The sequence below is a fragment of the Panthera leo genome, chromosome E2 (assembly GCF_018350215.1).
Source record: "Panthera leo isolate Ple1 chromosome E2, P.leo_Ple1_pat1.1, whole genome shotgun sequence".
Classification (NCBI taxonomy): domain Eukaryota; kingdom Metazoa; phylum Chordata; class Mammalia; order Carnivora; family Felidae; genus Panthera; species Panthera leo.
In genome coordinates, this window is record NC_056693.1 from 13,023,889 (window position 1) to 13,043,705 (window position 19,817).

At 59.1% G+C, this 19,817-nt stretch overlaps 1 protein-coding gene across 1 annotated transcript; it reads right to left on the reverse strand.

Annotated features, from left to right (window-relative positions):
- Nucleotides 1–907: 907 nt before the first annotated feature.
- ATP1A3 (ATPase Na+/K+ transporting subunit alpha 3) lies at nt 908–15,452 on the reverse strand. The gene is made up of 18 exons (XM_042920009.1): nt 15,255–15,452; nt 13,245–13,362; nt 12,836–13,104; nt 11,414–11,612; nt 11,218–11,327; nt 11,005–11,139; nt 8,406–8,598; nt 7,914–8,089; nt 7,692–7,828; nt 7,215–7,365; nt 6,941–7,109; nt 4,411–4,565; nt 4,211–4,334; nt 3,272–3,417; nt 2,636–2,766; nt 1,893–1,994; nt 1,323–1,414; nt 908–1,083 (listed from the first exon to the last, which is right to left on the reverse strand). Exons 1-18 carry the CDS (start codon nt 15,357–15,359, stop codon nt 1,055–1,057), a joined length of 2,541 nt encoding a protein of 846 aa, XP_042775943.1. The 5' UTR covers nt 15,360–15,452; the 3' UTR covers nt 908–1,054.
- Between the last annotated feature and the right edge of the window lie 4,365 nt (nt 15,453–19,817).

Consider the following 19,817-nt stretch of genomic DNA (forward strand, 5'->3'; position numbering starts at 1 on the left):
AGAGCAGAGCCCCACATGGGGCTCGATCTCATGACCCTGGAATCATGACTTGAGCCAAAATCAAGAGTTGGATGCTCAGCTGACTGAGCCGCCCAGGCACCCTGCAGTGTAATTTTTAAATCATCGAGCTGTGCCCTTAAGAGTTAAGATTTTTGCACTTCACAGAAAACTTATCTCAATAAAAAGAGTGAGAGAATAACACAGCACTTAGAGGTTGGACATCTTAGTTTCAGATCCCAGATTTGTCACCTCTCAGTTGTGTGACCTTGAGCAAGTCATTTTCCCTCTGTGTCTCACACCTTGTGAGGACTGAATGAGCTGATGCACACAGAGTGCTTAGAAGAGGGCAGAGTACAGAGCGGGCACTCAACGGATCACCATCATCACCATCGTGGTCGTTGTCCTTGTCACCGGCATTGCCCCGTCCCTTCCCCATCTACTCTGATACGAGAGGCTTTCGAGACTCCCTTCCTCTTCCCTGTTCTGATCCCATAATCCCATTGCCTGGCCAATTCAACCTGCTCTCACTCTAGCCTTGGTTGGGTCTAAAACCCCATGACTCGAGGACTCCGAGATTCTGTGGCTCCCAAGCTCGTGCCAGGCAAAATTCCTGAAGCTTCGTGAATCACCCAGCAACAGGTGCCAGCGCCCGCCCACACCCCAGGGCCAGAAAGCAAGTACAACACACACTTCTCTCTCCCCACTGATATATTTGATAATTGTCCAGAACCAGAGATGGCATCAGCCAGGGGTGAGGGGGAGTAAAAAAGAGCCCAGGGAGGGGGCTGGGTGGGGGCAGGGAGGAAGGGACGAGGAGAGGGAGAGGAACAGAGACACAGAAAAGAGAGGGGGGAAGTGGGGGGGGGGGGCGGGGAGAGAAGCCAGCCAGAGGGGAGAGAGGGCGGGAGGCGGGAGGTAAGTTGAGGGGGTGAGGGTCAAGGTGGGGCCACGGGGAGAGAGGGCCCCTCCCCCAGAATACAAAATGGGGGGACTGGTGGGGGCTGTCCTGGGCTTGGGGGGCAGGGAAGAAATGGGCGATGTGGGGGGGGTGAGGTCAGTAGTAGGTTTCCTTCTCCACCCAACCTGGAGACAAAGAAAGAAAGAAACAGAGAGAGACATGGAGACGGGCACAGGAGAGAGACAGAGACGGAGAGGAGGGAGACCAGAGAGCCAGGGAGAGAGAAGCGGGGAAGGGGCGGAGGGGCAGCACAGAGGGAGGTGGGGGAGACACAGAGAGAGGTCAGCACAGGGCTCCACCCACCTCGCCTCCACCTGCCCCCCTGCCCCCCAGCCTCCCCCCTCCACCCGCTGGGCCCCCTCACCCCCGGGGTTCCTGCGCAGGATGAGTTTGCGGATCTCATCGTAGACGAAGATGAGGAAACTGTAGGGGAAGGCACAGAACCACCAGCTGGGCCTGCGGAGAGGGGAGGGCAGGAGGGCCTTGGTGAGGGGTCATAATGGGGGACACAGCTGCAGAGTCTGGAGAACAGGAATGCCACCCTGGGGGGATCCCCCCTTGCCCTTTGGGCCCACAGGCGAGGGGTGCCCTGGCCAGGGCCTGCAGGCTGCCCCCCTGTGAGGACGTCCGCAGGGGGCAGGTTCAGTGGCATCAGAACAGGGCCTGCGGGGCGCCTGGCGGGCTCAGTTGGCGGAGCGTGTGACTCTTGATCTCGGGGTTGTTGAGTTTGAGTCCCACGTTGGGTGCAGAGATGATTTAAAGATAATAAAATCTTAACAATAATAATAATAATAAAAAGAACAGGGACTATGATGGGGGGCACAGAGGTGGGGCCCAGAGAGACACCAGGAGAGGTGGGGCTTGTGAGGATGTCCTGCAGGGGAGGCTCCTCAGAGGCTCCTGGAGCAGGGTTGTGGGAGGGAGGGGCACTCACTTGAGAGGGTACATGCGGAGGGCCACGTCCATGCCTGGGCAGTAGGACAAGAAGGCAGCGAGGGCCGTCTCCTCAAACAACCCGAAGATGAGGATCTTGTTCCTGGAGGCACAGGCAGGGCTGGACCCAGAGAACCTAACCCAGCCCCCAACCCCACAGGGACAGGCACACCCAAAGGCAGACGGAGACAGGCAGACCCGGAGTCACACAGAGACAGAGACGAGAAGAGACAGAGGCAGAGAGATGGCAGCACAGAAAGATCAAGACAGAGACGGGGCGCCTGGGTGGCTCAGTCGGTTGAGCGTCCGACTTCGGCTCAGGCCATGATCTCACGGTTTGTGAATTTGAGCCCTGCATCGGGCTCTGTGCGGACAGCTCAGCGCCTGGAGCCTGTTTCAGATTCTGTGTCTCCCCGTCTCTCTGCCCCTCCCCTGCTCGCGCTCTGTCTCTCTCTCCCTCTCTCTCAAAAATAAATAAACATTAAAAAAACTAAAAAAAAAAAAAAATCAAGGCAGAGAGACAGAGAGAGCAAGAGACACGCAGACAGGCGCGGAGAGGTAGAGCCCGCGACACTCCCGCCCCCGGACACACACGTAGAGGCAGACTGAGAGAGAGTCCGAGACAGATGGACCACTTGAGAGAAAATCACTCAGAGGCCGAAGCTGAGACACGGCGCGCGAGGGGAGGCACAGACAGACACACAGAGGGGACAGAGAACAGGGCCTCGGGCGGCCAGCCCTCACTTCATGCCCTGCTGGAAGACGGAGTTCCTCCTGGTCTTGCAGATGATCAGGTCGGCCCACTGCACGACCACGATGCTCACGAAGAAGGCCGTGTGGCACGTGAACTCCACCACCTTCCTCTGCTCGTATGTCTGCAAGAGCGGTGACAAGCGGTCAGCGCCCGGGGCCCACGTGCCCCCCTGCCCGGGCCCCAGGGCAAGCAGCGACTGTCCAGGTGGGGCCTCCCCACATTGGCTCGTGGCCCTGCGGGAAGAGCAGGGGCTGTACGGGGAAGGAGAGAACTTAATGGTGGCCTAACTTGTCCACCAGGAACCGGAGACCCTGTGGGGCTCCCGGGACAACGGACACCAGCCAGGCTTTGAAGGGATACACAGGGACGGAGAAGAAGGCGGCGAAGGCGTCCCGCCTGGTGGGGCAGAGCATGGCCAGGGGACGCGAGGACCTCGGTGGGCTGAGCCAAGAGTGCCAGGGGGCTCCCAGCACCCGGCAGAGGCCTTCACGGCGCCCCTGGGGCAGAGGGGCCGTCCTAGGGAGCAGCCCTGCGTGGCTGGGACAGCCGGCCCCGGGCTCCTGTCGTGGGCAGGGGCGCTGAGCGCTGACCGGGAGGCCCCCATGCTGCGGGGCCCGCTCACTCACCCACTGCTGCCCGTAACTGTCCTCCAGGTCATTGACGGTTCGGTCATCCCAGTTCAGCCGGATGCCCACCAGGTTGCTGGGCAAGAAGCCATTTTCTGCCAGGATCACAAAGTAGGAAAAGAAGCCACCGAGAGCCTGGATCATTCCTGGGGGTGGGGAGGAGATGAGGAGAAGCTCAGGTAGGGGCCGGCAGCCAGTCCAGGGCACCTATGAGGCCCCGTGGGACTCCCACTGGGAGGTCGGTGAGGCCGCCTCGGAACCCACCGCCCGAGCCTCATCTGAGGCTGGGCTCCCGGATGGCAACCCGAGGGCGCCACCTGGTGGTGGGCACCTGGGACTGGAGCCTCAGGGAAGGGTCTCACCTGGAGGCTCTCTCCCACCTGAGCCAGGCCACCTGCTCATCAGGGAATCCCTGAGAAGGCCCGCGTTTCGGTCTAACAGGCTCCTCAGTGCAGGAGTGATCTCCCCAGGCCTCTGACCACCACCATGAAGCCTCTGCTTTCTGGAACACTCCTGGCAATGGGGAGCTCAGCACTTCCAAAGGCTCTGCACACATCACCTCCAGCAGCAGGTTGAGGAGGAGGTGGGAGGGGCTGGGGCTCACTCCTGCCCTCAGAGCGCTCACGGGCTGATCTTGTCTTTCCCACCACGGAGGCGGGTGGGGCAGCGGGCTCTGCAGTGGCCAGCCTGGGGCCAACCCTGACCTGCCACTCCGTGTCCCATGTGCTCCTCAGAAGCACCCCCACGCCTGTCCTCCAGGTGTACCGGCCCCACCTTGGTGACCAGCACCCATCTGTAAGTCACTCCTTCCAAACCTCCAGCACCAAGTCCTACTCTCTCCCCACTCATCCAACACAGGGTTTCAGAGTGCTCGCTCTGGGCCAGGCTCTAGGCCCTGCACATCCAGCCATAAATGAGGTGCGGTCCCCAAGTCCTCACCAATCTGCCCGTAGGCCATGCTGATGAGCCTCTCATTGACCAGCTTGTCCGTGCGTGGGTTCCTGGGCTGTCTCTTCATGATGTCACTCTCCGCAGCCTCGTATGCCAAGGAGATGGCAGGGACCTGGGCAGGCAGGGTCACATGAGCTGGGAGTGGGGGACCCTCCCTTCCCGGGGCCCAGAGAGTGGCTGGGGCTCACCATGTCAGTGCCCAGGTCGATGCAGAGGATGGTGATGGTGCCCAGAGGCAGCGGGATGTTGGCCATGATGAACAGTAAGAAGGGTGTGATCTCAGGAATGTTGCTGGTCAGGGTATAAGCGATAGACTTCTTCAGGTTGTCAAAAATCAGGCGGCCTGAGGAAGGGGCAGGCTCAGATCCCGGGCACCCTGGCCCTTCGCCCCTTCCCTGCCTGGTCCCCGAGTCCTTTCCAATCTACCCTCCCACCTGCCCACCTTCCCATGGAGACATCCAGCCATGACGCCCTGTTCAAACATTCTCGAAATATAACCACTTTGGAGAACTGTTTGGCAGTTTGTATTAAAGCTAACCACCCCTCCCCCCACTGTAATCCTACTCCTAGGTTTAAGGAAGTGTTTACGTCCACCAAAAAGCGCAGGAAGGTCCACCATAGCGTTATCACCATAGCCAAAACCCTGAACCGACCCCAATGCCCATCAGCATGGGAGTGGATAAACCAACTACGGTCCATCCACTCAGCAGGAAAAAGGAACCAGCCGCAGACACACCCAACCCCGTGGATGAATTTCACAGACGTTACGTTGAGTGAAACGTAACACAAACGCGTTCATGCGGCACGACTCCACTTAGATGAGGTTTAAAACTAATCTATAGTGCTTATTTTTAGGAAGGGAGATACGGGCTGGAGGGGACGAGACGAAACCCTAACGGGGCTCTATTCCTGCCACACATGCTCTGCTCTCCCCAAACGTCTGGTGTCTCATCCTGAAGTATCGAAGGAGGGGATGATGATTGAAATGTGCTTCGACGCGGGGCCCCTGGGTGGCTCAGTGAGTTGAGTGTCTGACTTTGGCTCAGGTCACGATCTTGTGATTCGTGAGATCAAGCCCCATGTCAGGCTCTGCGCTGACGGTGCGGAGAGCCTATGTGAGATCCTCTCTCTCTCCCTCTATCTCAGCCCCTCCCCCACTGATACTTTCTGTCTCTCTCAAAATAAATACATAGGTAGATAGACAAATAGATAGGGGCGCCTGGGTGGCTCAGTCGGTTAAATGTCCGACTTCGGCTCAGGTCATGATCTCACAGTTCGTGGGTTCAAGCCCCGTGTCGGGCTCTGTGCTGACAGCTCAGAGCCTGGAGCCTGCTTCGGATTCTGTCTCCCTCTCTCTCTCTGCCCCTCCCCTGCTCATGCTCTGTGTCTCTCTCAAACAAACAAACAAACAAACAAAACCCACAAGTAAATAAGTATGCTTCAACATGATCCAGTGTGTTTGCTGAGACGAAACAAGATTGGCCATGAGCTGTCGTGGATGGTGACCAGGCTCTTTGCTCTGCTGTGCGGTCTACCTGGAATTTCCCCTACTGGAAGTTAAACTTTGTGGGGTTTTTTTCCACCTCAGAGAGGCCTTCCTTGCCCCCCGCCCCCAATCTAGGCAGGACCCTTGATACATAGCATCCCCCACCGGGTTGCTCCTTAGGGCTTGTCACAATTTACAACTAGGTTTGTTATGTTACAGTCTGTTTGCTAATTTGTTAAAAGCTGCCGCTCCCACCTCCTTGAGGGGAGGGACCAATCACGTCTGCTCTGCTCACACTGTCTGTCCAGCCCAGTAGATGCCTGGAAAGTGTGAACGGTGTATCCACAGATGTGCGCACTGTGAACACACAGACGACTTGGGGAATAAGAAAGGGGTAACTGGGGCGTCTTCTGGGACAAAGGAGACAAGGGATAAGGACATTTGTCACTTTAGGCGCAGCTTTACTGTTTAGATTCCCTTTGATCATGCGTTATTTTTCGCATTGGGGAACGTTTCAAATGTGAGAGAGAAACTGCAAGAAAATGCACCACAGCATGAATAGTGACTATTTCTGGATGGTGAGGTTATGGGTGATTCTAATTTTCGGCTAATGCTTGTCTTCATTTCCTATAATTATCAGGAATGCCTCCGGTGATCGGAATAAAATTAACTGTGAACAAGCCCCATCTGTGGCCACACTGAGAGGCCCGTCAGGGGGCAGTGCCCTCAGTGTCCCCCACCCCGGACACCAGGCCCGGCCCCACACACGCTCCCTCACACCGCCTCTCCTGTGTGCATTCTGTTCCTCGGCCCAGAACTCCCTTCCCTGCCACTACTCTACGTGAACATTCCAACTCGGCCCTTGGGGCTCCGTATAGCGATCCCTGTCCACTCTGGGAAGCTTCCTTGCCCCCTGACCCCGGGCTGGGGGAGGGGGCTCCACAGGGCTCCCGAAGGACCCTCTGCTTCCCCGTCCTTGCATTTAAAGGTATTTTTAAAATGCTTCCACGTCTACATCACCCACCCAACTGGGCCTGCGCTGGGCGATGCTGGGACCCAGAAGTGCGTCAGCACAGCCCCGCCGCCAGGGAGCCCCCAACCCCACAGGGTTGAAGGGACAAGCTGAGGCTTCACTGGGGCTCAGGAGGATTCTGGTGTCGCCCCGGTCCCTCTTGCCCTTCTCCGACCTCATGCAGGAAGCCCAGTCTCCAGGACCACCCCGGCCAACTCACCCTCTTCTACACCCGTGACGATGGAGGCAAAGTTGTCGTCCAGCAGAATCATGTCCGCTGCCTGCTTGGACACGTCAGAGCCGGCAATGCCCATGGCCACACCGATGTCTGCCTTCTTCAGGGCAGGGGAGTCGTTCACGCCGTCGCCAGTCACGGCCACGATTGCTCCCTGGAGGGACAGAGAGTGAGGATGACGCCCAGGGGCCTGGCCCCAGCCCCCTCCTCATCAGGGACCAGAAGTCCTGGCCCCTGAGGGACTTCAGGCTGAGCCCACCTGTCTCTGACAGCCCTCCACGATGATGAGCTTCTGTTGGGGGGACGTGCGGGCAAAGACGATCTCAGTGTGGTTCTGCAGGATCTCATCGATTTGCTCAGAGGTGAAGTCCTTGAGGTCGGTGCCATGGATCACACAGGCCTTGGCATCCCTGGGGAGAGCAGAGAGCTGCTCAGGACTCATGGGGATTAGCGGACGGACAGCCAGGCCAACCCAACCCACGCCACACAGGAGAGGCAGAGGACCAGGTTCTGAAACCGAGGCTCAGGGAGTATAACTGACTTGCCCAGGGCCACACTGCCCGTGAGCAGGAAAGCTGGCACGAGGCCCTGCACCAAGCTGTCCGTCCTCACACGTGGAGGGGGAGCAGGACCCAGGAGCCGTGTCAACAGGGGAGACCCAGGAGGAAGGGGCACAGGCGGTCCCAGTGGGAGGCCAGGTGGGGGCAGAAGCCTGAGCCGGCAGGGGCGGGCTCACCGGGGGTTGACCTGGCTGACGGGAATGTTGAGCCGGGCAGCGATGTCCTCCACAGTCTCGTTGCCCTCGGAGATGATGCCCACGCCCTTGGCGATGGCCTTTGCCGTGATGGGGTGATCACCCGTGACCATGATGACCTGTGGGCATGGCGTGGAGACGGTCCAGCCTCCCTGCCGGCCCCTGGGGCCCCGGCCCCACCTCCCCGGCTGCCCCAGGCCACACCTTGATGCCGGCGCTGCGGCACTTGCCCACTGCGTCGGGGACGGCGGCCCGGGGCGGGTCGATCATGGACATGAGGCCGACGAAGCAGAGGTTGTCCGTGGTAAAGTTCACATCGTCACAGTCAAAGGCAAAGCCCTTGGGGAACTGCTCCTCGGGCAGGTAGTAATGGCAGAAACCTGATGGCAGGATGGGTGGGGGGCGTGAGGGCTCCAGCCTCGGACCTCCGAGCTTCCCGCCCACAGCTCCCAGCCGTCAGGGTCCCCGCAGTCTGGACAGTCCCGGCCGGCGGGAGAGTCTGTCAACATTTATTTCCTGAACATGCCTTCCCCTCTCCTTCATTCATTCACTCATTCATTCATTCATTCATGGTGCATTCTGGGAGGTGCTGTGCTGAGCCAGGCTCTGGGCGGCATCACACCCCTCCACACCCTCAAGGGCCCCCCGGAGCTGGCCCAGCCCCTGCCCCAACTCAGCCCCACCCGTGGAGCGCACCAAGCACTCGTTCGCCCAGGCCGCCGAGCTCGAGGTAGGCATTCTGGAAGGCCTCCTTCATCTCCTCGTCCAGTGGCTGTTCCTTGCCCTGCAGCAGGATGGTGGAGCAGCGGTCCAGGATGCGCTCGGGGGCGCCCTTCATCACCAGCAGGTATCGGTTGTCGTTGGGGTCCTCGGTCTCGTGGATGGAGAGCTGTGGATAGGGCGGAGGACGGAGGGTGGAGGGTGAGCATGCCGGGACGTCTCAGGACCAGAAGAAGCTGCCCGCCCCCAGCTGGGGGAGAGGACTCCCCTCTCCACCTCCAACCCCCCTCCAGCTCAGAGCCACGGGTGGTAGGACAGACCACAGCTGGGGCTCCCTCGGAAGGCACTGCCCAAATCTCCCTACCCGAGAGCTCCATCTGGTTCTTGGAGTCTCCCACAGAGATCTCGGCTCACCCCTGCCCATGTCGGTGTCTCCATCTCACAGATATTTCTGCCCATGGGTCTCTCTCACAGAGATCTCAGCCACCCATAGGATGTGTGTCTCTCTCCCTGCCTCACCCAGCTGCCTCTCACCCCACATCTGACCTGTCACCAAATCCGCTCAGCTCACCTCTCAGACGCACCCAGATTCTGACCTCTCCTCACCTCCCCCCTGCCCTCCCCCTCCGGCCACCCCCCATCTCTCCTAGGGAATATCACAGCAGCCTCCACACTGAGTCTCTGTGTCTGCCCACCCCAGCCCTTCATATCGCCTCCCCAAGGCAGCCAGGAGGCTCCTTTAAAAAACGTGAGGCAGGGGCATCTGGGTGGCTCAGTCGGATAAGCGTCCGACTTTGGCTCAGGTCACGATCTCGCGGTTTGTGGGTTCGAGCCCCGCGTCGGGCTCTGTGCTGACAGCTCAGAGCGTGGAGTCTGCTTCGGATTCCGTGTCTCCCTCTCTCTCAGCCCCTCCCCTGCTCACGCTCTATTTCTCTCTCTGTTTCTCAAAAATAAACATTAAAAAAAATTAAAAGAAGAAAACCACAAAGTGTGAGTCAGTGGAAAACGGTGCAGCCACTTTGCCAAAAGGTCTGGCAGTCCCCTAAAAGGCTCAATGTAGGGGTCACATCTGGGCCAGCCATTCCCGAGGCGTACACACCCGAGACACAGGCAAGGTCTGTACGTCTGCACAGAAACGCGTGTGTGAACATTCCCAACAGCGTCAGACACAGTAGCTCAGGGGGGCGAACAACTCGTATGTCCATCAGCAGGGGAACGGGATGAACCAAATGGGGAGTATCCAGACGATGCAACATTATCCCGCCGTGCAGAGGTCTGCTTGCCCACCCACTACAACACGAATGAACCCTGAGAACGCTACACTAAGTGAAAGACGCCAGTCACAAAAGGCCACGTGTCATACGATTCTGTTCCTATGAAATGTCCAGAATAGGTCAACACAGAAGAGACAGAAAGTAGGTTAGTGGTTGCTTAGGGATCGGGGAGATGGGGGAAGGGGGGGGGGGCGGGCAATAGCTAAGGAGTGATGGGGCCTCCTTTCGAGGTGATAAAATGTTCCGTGGTCGTGTGGTTGATTCCACTTATCTGTGGATATACCAAAATGCGGAATTACAGACTTTACGTGGGTGGCCTATGGTATGCGAGTTATACCTTGATGAAACTCTTTAAAAAATATTTGTTTTAATGTTTATTTATTCTTGAGAGAGAGAGTCAGAGCATGAGCAGGGGAGGGGCAGAGCGAGAGAGGGACACAGAATCCGAAGCAGGCTCCGGGCTCCGAGCTGTCAGCACAGAGCCCGACACGGGGCTTGAACCCACGAACTGTGAGATCATGACCTGAGCTGAAGTCGGACGCTTAACCGACTGAGCCACCCAGGCGCCCCTCAATGGAATTCTTTTAAAAAACATGAGTCAGGTCCCATCTCTCCTCTGTTCAGAGCCCCCCCCCCCCCCACCCGTGGCTCATGTCCCTCTTAGAGTCACAGTTGAGTCCTCCCCACGGCCCACAAGCCCAATGGGACCTGACCAGGCACCCACTGCCCTGGCTCACTGCTCCATCATCCTGGCTGCCTGGCTGTTGTTCAGACACATCAGGAAACCCCTGCCTCAGGGCCTTTGCACATGCTGGGCCCACTGCCTAGCACAGCCTTCCCCCAGACACCTGCAGCTGGCATATTCTGTATCTCCTCCTGCCTTTGTCATCGTCTGTCTTCTAGCACTAGAGTACAAGTTCCATGTGAGGGGAGACTCTCCTGCTTCACTCACTGCCACAGGTACCAGCACCTAAAACGTATGTGCCTGACATGCGGTGGCTGCTCAAAAAAATGTATTTGTTGAATGAATGAGAAATCTCTGGCCGGTACTCACTCCCTGCTGCAGGATGACCTCCATTCCTCTGCCTCCCACTGTGGCAGAGACCTTACTCTCACTCTTGGGTCTGCCTGTTCCTTACCTAACCAGGTAGATACTATCATTCCCATTTTACAGATGGTGAAACCAAGGCTCTGGGAGGTTAGTAACTGGCCCAAAACGAGGGGGCAGCGGGGCAGGGGTGACCACCTATAGGCGTTAGAGACTGCGGCCCAGGCTCGCTCTCCCGGGCGGCCCAGAGTACCTGGTATTTGTTGGTAGAATTGAAGGGAATCTCGGCCACTTTCTTGTTCCGTTCACGCATGAGCTTCACGGAGCCAGAGGACAACTCGATGCACTTGAGCAGGGCAGACTCTGAGGCATCCCCGGCCACGTCCCTCTAGGGGAAAAGAGGGCTGTGAGCGCGGAGCGCGGTGGGCGTGGGCAGGGCCGAGGCGAGGCGGGCAGCTGGACGCACCTTGAGCACGGGGATGTTGTCCTGACCTCCCTTGAAGACGGCACGGTTGCAGAGTCCGGCAATGTGGGACAGGGCTACCCAGGTGTGCGAGCTCTTGTCGAACGAGGTCCCTGAAGGAGGCATGTGTCACAGGTCACGGTGTCTCGGGGGCCAGACCCCTCCCCCCCCCCGGTCCCTGCCTGGGCCCCACTCTCACCTGACTGGTCCTCAGTGGTGTCAGCCTCATGGATCTGGTTGTCAAACCACATGTGGGCAACCGTCATGCGGTTCTGGGTGAGGGTCCCCGTCTTGTCCGAGCAAATGGTGGATGTGGAGCCCAGGGTCTCGACGGCCTCCAGGTTTTTCACAAGGCAGTTCTTCCGAGCCATGCGCTTGGCGGTCAGCGTCAGACACACCTAGGGGACGTCCAAGGGCCGGCAAGTCACAGGTAGAGGCAGGCCGCAGGGCTGGACTGGCAACATGAGCACCAACAACCCACCCGCCAGGCCCAGAGACAATCCGGGATGGCCCGTGAAAGAGTTAAGCGTCAGTGAAGCGTCCGACTTCGGCTCGGGTCATGATCTCGCGGCCCGTGAGTTCGAGCCCCGCGTCGGGCTCTGTGCTGACCGCTCGGAGCCTGGCGCCCGCTTCGGATTCTGTGTCTCCCTCTCTCTCTGCCCCTCCCGCATTCATGCTCTGTCTCTCAAAAATGAACAAACGCTAAATCATTCCGTCGATATGAAATACAAAAACTACACTGCTTAGAAGCCGGGGTTCTAAGGGGTTACCTTTGGGCTGGTGGGGGGTGCAGGGGGAAGCCGAATACGGTCTTGAGGGGGTTTCTGGGGAACTGGATCTGGGTATGGCTGACACAGGTCCATGCTGACTCAGCAGCCTGTGCGTCTGTACGCGCGCCCCCAGGTATGCACACGCCATGTCTATAAAAAGCCTTTGACCTACCCTAGCTTTGAACACGCTAATATGGAAAATGCTCCAGGATATATTAAGTAAAAGAATTGGGGCGCCTGGGTGGCTCCGTCGGTTGAGCGTCCGACTTCGGCTCAGGCCATGATCTCACGGTTCGTGAGTTCGAGCCCCACGTCGGGCTCTCTGCTGACAGCGCAGAGCCTGCTTCGGATCCTGTCTCCCTCTCTCCCTCTCTGCCCCTCCCCTGCACTTTCCCTGTCTCTCAAAAATAAATAAGCATTAAAAAAAAAAGTAAGAGAATCAAGGAGCAGATCAGGATTCCTGGGACAGTCCCTTCTATGCACCCTGAAAACAGCATTTGCCCACACGCTGGGATATGCCCGCACCTGCTGGGCAGTGGGAGGGTGGGGGGAACCGCTACTTTCTTTTTTAACTATTTCCATGTATCCTTTAGACTTTTTACCGTGAAAGCGTACTTCTTAATTTTGTACGTGAATTTAAAAAGGGCCAGGACCGCGAGCCCCTTAGGCCTTGTGATGTGTCTCAAGATTCTTGTGTGCTTGTTTTGTGAGGCAGGCTTTCTGAGTCCCCAGGCCCCGTCGTCCAAGATCTAGGAGGCCGGGCCCTCGGTGTGCAACCTGTCCTCATCAGGAAAATTGCAGTCAGGCCCCCCGCCCCCCTCTTCCCTCAGACGTGGGAGTCCGGGCCTTACAGTGACAGTGGCCAGCAGGCCCTCCGGGACATTGGCCACGATGATGCCGATGAGGAAGATGACAGCCTCAAGCCAGGTGTATCCGAGGATGAGGGACAGGATGAAGAAAGAGACGCCCAGGAAGACAGCCACACCGGTGATGAGCTGGATGAAGTGCTCTATCTCAATGGCGATGGGCGTCTTGCCCACCTCCAGCCCCGAAGCCAGGGTGGCAATGCGGCCCATGACGGTGCGGTCACCCGTGGCCACCACCACACCTCGAGCCGTGCCTGTGGGGTCAGAGGGGGTTAGGCTGAGGTGGGGATGGGGTCTCAGTGAAGTTCAGAGGAACCCCGAATCCCAGATGCACATCCCTCCGTGTGGCCCAGCCCTGCCCCAAGCTGGGTGCCCCCGGCACACCCTGCCTCACCTTCCACGCAGTTGGTGGAAAAGAAGGTGATGTTCCGAGTCTCCAAGGGGTTGTCGTGTGTGCAGTCGGGAGAGCGGGTCTGGGGCTCTGATTCACCAGTCAGGGAGGAGTTGTCCACCTGGGGGTGGGTGAAAGGAAAAAGGGCTCAGCCCTGGGATCAGGGAGCATTTGTCCAGAGGACACCGGGGCCGAAGCCTGTATCCCTGGAGGTCACAGCTAGAAGCCTGGAAACCTGGGTGGGTGAGCGGTATCTGGGGGGCTAGAGGTTGGGCTCTTGAAGGTGGGAAGCAGAGGTTTCTTGCCAAGGTCTAAGATATTGATGGGTCTGAGGGGTGGGGACCAGGGGCCTGGACTCCTGGGTCCTGCGGGAGGAGGGGATGTGGGCTTGACCCCTGAGTCTGAGGAAGGAGGGGCTGGGGGCCTCGACTCTTAGATCTGAGGGAGGAGTGGGCTGGGGGCAAGACTCCTGGGTCTGAGGGGGGAGGGGCTAGGGGTCTGGACTCTTAGGTCTGAAGGAGGAAGGAACTGGAGGCAGGAATCCTGGGTCTAAAGGAGGAGGAGCTGGGGGTCTGGACCCCCAGGTCTGAGGGAGGAGGGGCTGGGGGTCTGGACCCCCAGGTCTGAGGGAGGAGGGGCTGAGGGCCTGGACTCCTGGGTCTGAGGGAGGAGTAGGCTAGGGACTTGACCCCCGAGTCTGAGGGGGGAGGGGCTAGGGGTCTGGACTCTTAGGTCTGAAGGAGGAAGGAACTGGAGGCAGGAATCCTGGGTCTAAGAGAGGAGGAGCTGGGGGTCTGGACCCCCAGGTCTGAGGGAGGAGGGGCTGGGGGTCTGGACCCCCAGGTCTGAGGGAGGAGGGGCTGAGGGCCTGGACTCCTGGGTCTGAGGGAGGAGTAGGCTAGGGGCTTGACCCCCGAGTCTGAGGGGGGAGGGGCTAGGGGTCTGGACTCTTAGGTCTGAAGGAGGAAGGAACTGGAGGCAGGAATCCTGGGTCTAAGAGAGGAGGAGCTGGGGGTCTGGACCCCCAGGTCTGAGGGAGGAGGGGCTGGGGGTCTGGACCCCCAGGTCTGAGGGAGGAGGGGCTGAGGGCCTGGACTCCTGGGTCTGAGGGAGGAGTAGGCTAGGGACTTGACCCCCGAGTCTGAGGGGGGAGGGGCTAGGGGTCTGGACTCTTAGGTCTGAAGGAGGAAGGAACTGGAGGCAGGAATCCTGGGTCTAAGGGAGGAGGAGCTGGGGGTCTGGACCCCCAGGTCTGAGGGAGGAGGGGCTGGGGGTCTGGACTTCTGAGTCTGAGGGAGGAGGGGCTGAGGGCCTGGACTCCTGGGCCTGAGGGAGGAGGGGGCTGGGGGCTGGATTCCTGGGTCTGAGGGAGGAGGGGCTGGGGGCTGGATTCCTGGGTATGAGGGAGGAGGAGCTGGGGGTCTGGACTTCTGAGTCTGAGGGAAGAGGCGCTGAGGGCCCGGACTCCTGGGTCTGAGGGAGGAGTGGGCTAGGGGCTTGACCCCTGCGTCTGATGGAGGAGGGGGCTCGGGGCAGGACTCCTGGGTCTGCGGGGGGAGGGGCTGGGGGTCTGGACTTCTGAGTCTGAGGGAAGAGGGGCTGAGGGCCTGGACTCGTGGGTCTAAGAGAGGAGTGGGCTAGGGGCTTGACCCCCGAGTCTGAGGGGGGAGGGGCTAGGGGCCTGGACTCTTAGGTCTGAAGGAGGAAGGAACTGGAGGCAGGAATCCTGGGTCTAAGGGAGGAGGAGCTGAGGGTCTGGACCCCTAAGTCTGAGGGAGGAGGGGCTGGGGGCTGGACTCCTGGATCTGCGGGGGGAGGGGCCGGGGGTCTGGGCTTCTGAGTCTGAGGGAGGAGGGGCTGAGGGCCCGGACTCCTGGGTCTGTGGGACGAGTGGGCTAGGGGCTTGACCCCTGCGTCTGATGGAGGAGGGGGCTCGGGGCAGGACTCCTGGGTCTGCGGGGGGAGGGGCTGGGATCCCGGACACTGGAGCCGCTCCAGGGAGGACAAGCCCACCTTGCAACCGTGGGCTGAGATGATTCGCAGGTCGGCCGGGACTCGGTCTCCACCCTTGATCTCCACCAGGTCCCCGACCACCACCTCCTCAGCGTTCACCTGCATCTTCTCACCCTCCCGGATCACCAGGGCTTGCTGGGGGCAGAAGGGAGAAGAGTCAGCATCCCGGCTCTCTGCCTGGGGCTGTATGGCACACCTCACCCCCGCATTCCGACTCCCCGCTGGCCCCTTCCTGGGCTCCACTCACCTGGGGAACCATGTTCTTGAAGGACTCCATGATCTTGGAGCTCTTGGCCTCCTGGTAGTAGGAGAAGCAGCCGGTGATGATGACCACGGCTGCCAGCACGATGCCCAGGTACAGCTGTGGGGGGGGACACAGGGTCACACCCCAGAGCCACTCGCCTTGACATTTGCAGAATCCGGGAAGGGAACGATGCGTCAGTGGGGGGAGGGGGAAGGGTCTGTATTTGTGCGTCTGGCCGCAGGCTGCGTGGTCCGTGTGTCTGTTGGCCCGTTCGTGTTTGAGACCCTCTTTCTGCACATGGGTGTGTTTGAGTCTATGGGTCAGTCCGTGTCTCTGTTTTGCGTGTCCATCTATCTTTCTGCCTATGTTAGAGAGTCTGAGTGTATGCTATTATCCAGCCACGTGTCTGTCGGTGTTGAGGTCAGTGTGTCCGTCTGTCCGACTGCCTGCATGCCTGGCTTTAAATTCATGGCGCTGTGTTTGAGACTTTGTATGTAGATCTCTGTCTTTCTGTCTCTCTCTGCCTAGGTCTGAGACTCTGTGTCTATCTGCCTGTAGGTTTCACTTTCTTATTTTTTTTTTTTAAGTTTTATTTATTTATTCGTTTATTTATTCATTTATTCCTGTGTCTGTCAGTCTACGTCTGTGTGTCTGTGTGCCTGTGTGTCTGCACTAGGCAGGTGTGTTTGAATCTCTGTCCAGGCGTGACTGTGTTGACTTCATATGTGTTTGCAGGCATATTGTGCACGCGTGTGCGTGCATGTGCGTGTGCGAGGATCTCTACGTAGCCAGTGTGTGGCTCTGTGTTTATGGGCACAGTGTCTATTGAGACTGTGGCCCCCCCTGTGTGTCCCCTGTGTTGGGTGATGGGTCACGACAGACCAGCAGGTAGGCACGCCTGGCTCTCTACATGGGTGTACTCACTTTTTGGGGTATCTTTCAGGCCATGACCCCCTGGTGGAGCCTGTCCCCAAGGCCACTGAGATCACAAAGCCTTAGGATAGCACCTCAGCTCACGCATCTGGCTGTGTGACCTTAGACAAGTTACTGGCTTTTCTGAGCCTCGGTTTTCCTCATACCTTCTCTGGTTCCCTCACCGAGTGATGATGAAAGTCAGATGGGAAAAGAGTTGGAGACTGGGCTCTGAGAAGTCTGGAGGGGTGGGAGAGGCAGGGTAGGATGCGTGCCCCTAAATGCATGGGCCCTTGCGCAGGGCAGGGGGGGAGGGCACTCACGTTGTCGCCAGAGGGATCGTCCTCTGTGCCGGCCTGGATGCCATAGGCCAGGAAGCAGAGGATGGCTCCGATCCACAGCAGGATTGAGAAGCCCCCGAAGAGCTGGCGGCAGAACTTGACCCATTCTGGGGTGGTGGGTGGTGGTGTGAGTGCGTTAGGCCCATCCCGGGCCAGGATCTCCTGGGCTTTGCTGTGGGTCAGACCCTGGGAGACACAGGATTCACACAGAACCCTCCCTGAGCAACCCTGGCACCCCCACCTGCACGAGTACCCCAGGCACCCAGGGGTCCCGGCCCCCAGCCCCCTCCCCCCTCAGGCCCAGCCGCACCTGCACACAGTCTGTGTTGTATTTCCGGCAGACCTCTTCCACGGACATCTTGTGCTCTGTCTGGGGAACGAGAGTTTGTGGGGAGGCGGTGAGAGCCTCTCCAGGGAGGAGCAGGACCTGAGAGCCTCAGGCCCATCCCCGGCCCGGATCTCCTGTCTGGGAGGGTGCGCGGGCACAAAGGGTGGGGCTTACCATAGCCACCTCCTTCTTGAGGTCATCCAGGTCCCTGCGGTCTTTGGTGCCCTTGCTCTTCTTGGGCGAGCCCTTGTCATCTTTCTTGTCCTGCGAGGTGGCGACACGATAGCTGTCAGAGCCACCAGACTGCGGGCGAGAAGGGGTTACAAGGGGGACACCGGCCCTCCGTGCCCCACTCTCACCCCTGCCTGCTTCTGTGCGGGTCTGGGGGTCTCAGTCTGTCTCCCAGGGCTCACCTGCACCTCCTTGTCTCTGCCCTGTGTCTCTGTGGGGGTGCCTCTCAGAACCGTGGGTCTTATCTCTTGCAACTGGCCTCACCATCTCTGACTCCATGTTATCTCTGGGTCTCTGTCCCCCAGGGTCTCCGTCTGGGTCTGTCTGTGCTTCTCTCTGTTTCTGTGCCTACTCCTGCGGGTCTTTCTCCCTCTCTCTGGGCCTGTCCAAACTCCCCGAGCGTCCATCTCTTGCTACGTCTGTCTGTCTCTGTCTCTGGATCTGTCTCTCCAGGTCTCTGTGCCTCTCTTGTCTTACTGCTCTGCTTTGTCTGTCTCCTGCCTCTTCATATTTCCATCCGTCTCTCTGCGGCTGCTTCTTTCCCTGATCTGTCTCCCTTGTCACTTTATGTCATCTGTCTCTCTTCCTCTGAGTCTCTTGGCATGTGTCTCTGTATAATTTTGCCTGTCTGTCTGATCTCTGGCTCTTTATGTCTCTCTGTCTCATATAATGTCCGTTTCTGTCTCTTGAACCATCTCTCCCCGAGCCTGGCTGAGTCTGTCTCTGGGTTCTCATCTCTCTCCAAGTCGAAGTGTTGTGGGATCTCAGAAGGTCTCTGTATATCAGTATTTTCTGTCTCCGTGTCTTTCTCCGTCCTTATTTCTGTTCCTCTCCTTCTTGTGTCTCTGTCTTTATCTCTTGAGCTGTCTTCTTCTCTGGAATGCTGGGTGTGTCGCTCCCTATCTCCTGTTTCAAGCACCTTGTCTGTCTACCTCTCACCATCTCACTCTGCAACCTTCCCGTCTGTCTGTCTCTTTCGGGTCTGCCATGGCATCTCTGTCCTTCCAGCTCCAGATCTCCCCACTATGTCATTCTCCCTGTCTTCTCTACCCGGCTCTTTTCCTGGGCTCCTTTCCCCAGCTCCATGGATGTCTCGGTCTCTGTCTCTCAAAGGACCCAGCAAATCTCAAGAGACCTCACAGGCTTGGCAGGAATGGAGAGGAAAGGTGCAGGTGTTGGGTCACAGCTGGGACAAAAGCCCAGGAAGCAGTCTGCTATGCACAGGGATGGTGGCCAGCTGGATATACAGCCAGTCCTGAGGGCCTTAACTGACAAGCTGTGAGCCCTCGCCTCCCTCTTGGGGGTCGGTGGGAGCCACGGACAGTTCTGTACAGGCGATGGGCAAGGTCAGGTCTCTGGAGGACAGACTAGGAGGTGGCTACGATTTGGGGTGCAGAAAGGCAGGACGCAAAAGCCCCAGGCCTGGCTTGAACTGGATGCAGTGCGAGGGGGTGAGTGAGGTTCTAGTCCGGGAGCCTGGGCGAATGGAGAAGGCAGTGTCCCTGGAGGCTGGCAGGAGAGGCGGGGCCAGGCCAGGTGCTGGAAGAGGGCTGCTGACGGATCCTGCGGGCCCAGAGCCAAGCTGGGATCCCAGGCTCAGGCAGCTCAGCGCTAATCCCCTCGTGACCTTGTAGAGGGCTGAGCTGCCTGCCGTCTGCCCCCAGACCCAGAGGCTGAGCCTGGGGGTTACTGCGGCCTGGAGGCCCAGGAGCCTCTGAGAGAGTTTCGGGGGGTGGGAGGGAGGCTTGGCCCCGGGCCAGCCCTGCAGCAGCAATGCGTCTGACTCAAAAGCACAGAGGCCTGGGGGACAGGGAGGGCACATCTCCATTCCCGGAGCCAGGAGGGGTCTTACCTCCCCACAGGGGTGGACCCATGGATGGAGAGAGGTGGGACAGAAGGTCACGGGGTCAAGGTAGAGAAATGAAGGGGAACACAGGAGAGGAGATGGGGGCCTGGCAGGAGTTGGGGAGAAAACCAGCAGCCCACCCCTGAAACCTCAGGAAAAGCTAGGAGAAAATATTTGGAGGAAGGAGGGGCTGGGGACCCTGGACCCCTGAGTCTAAGGAAGGAGGGGCTGGGGGTCTGGATCCTGGGTCTGAGGGAAGAGGGGCTGGGGGCCTGGACTCCTAGGTCTGAGGGAGGAGGGGCTGGGGGCCTGGATTCCTGGGTCTGAGGGAGGAGGGGCTGGGGGCCTGGACTCCTGGGTCTGAGGGAGGAGGGGGTGCAGGGCTGGAGTCTGGATCTGAGGGAGGAGGGGCTGGGGGTCTGGATCCTGGGTCTGAGGGAGGAGGGGTTGGGGGCAGGACTCCTGGGTCTGAGGGAGGAGGGGCTGGGGGCAGGACTCCTGGATCTGAGGGAGGAGGGGGTGGGGACACCCCAGTCCCTGGCAGGCGAGCCTTGGCTCCTGCTTGCCCTTGCTATGACCAGACTCCCTTGGGGGCGGGCTTCCATCTGCTGGAGGGGGAGCCGAGGCTTTCCCAGTCAAGGCAGGAGGCCCAGATGGGCGC

Bases quoted from the DNA above. Each gene is read 5' to 3' on its own strand.
- ATP1A3 (XM_042920009.1), bottom strand. From the start codon at position 15,359: ATGCAGGTGAACGCTGAGGAGGTGGTGGTCGGGGACCTGGTGGAGATC. The intron at 8,599-11,004 runs GTACTCTGGGCC...CCCTATCCACAG, and splicing joins ATTCTACCAACAAATACCAG to CTCTCCATCCACGAGACCGA. The intron at 4,335-4,410 runs GTGAGCCCCAGC...CTGCCTGCCCAG, and splicing joins TCGACCTGGGCACTGACATG to GTCCCTGCCATCTCCTTGGC.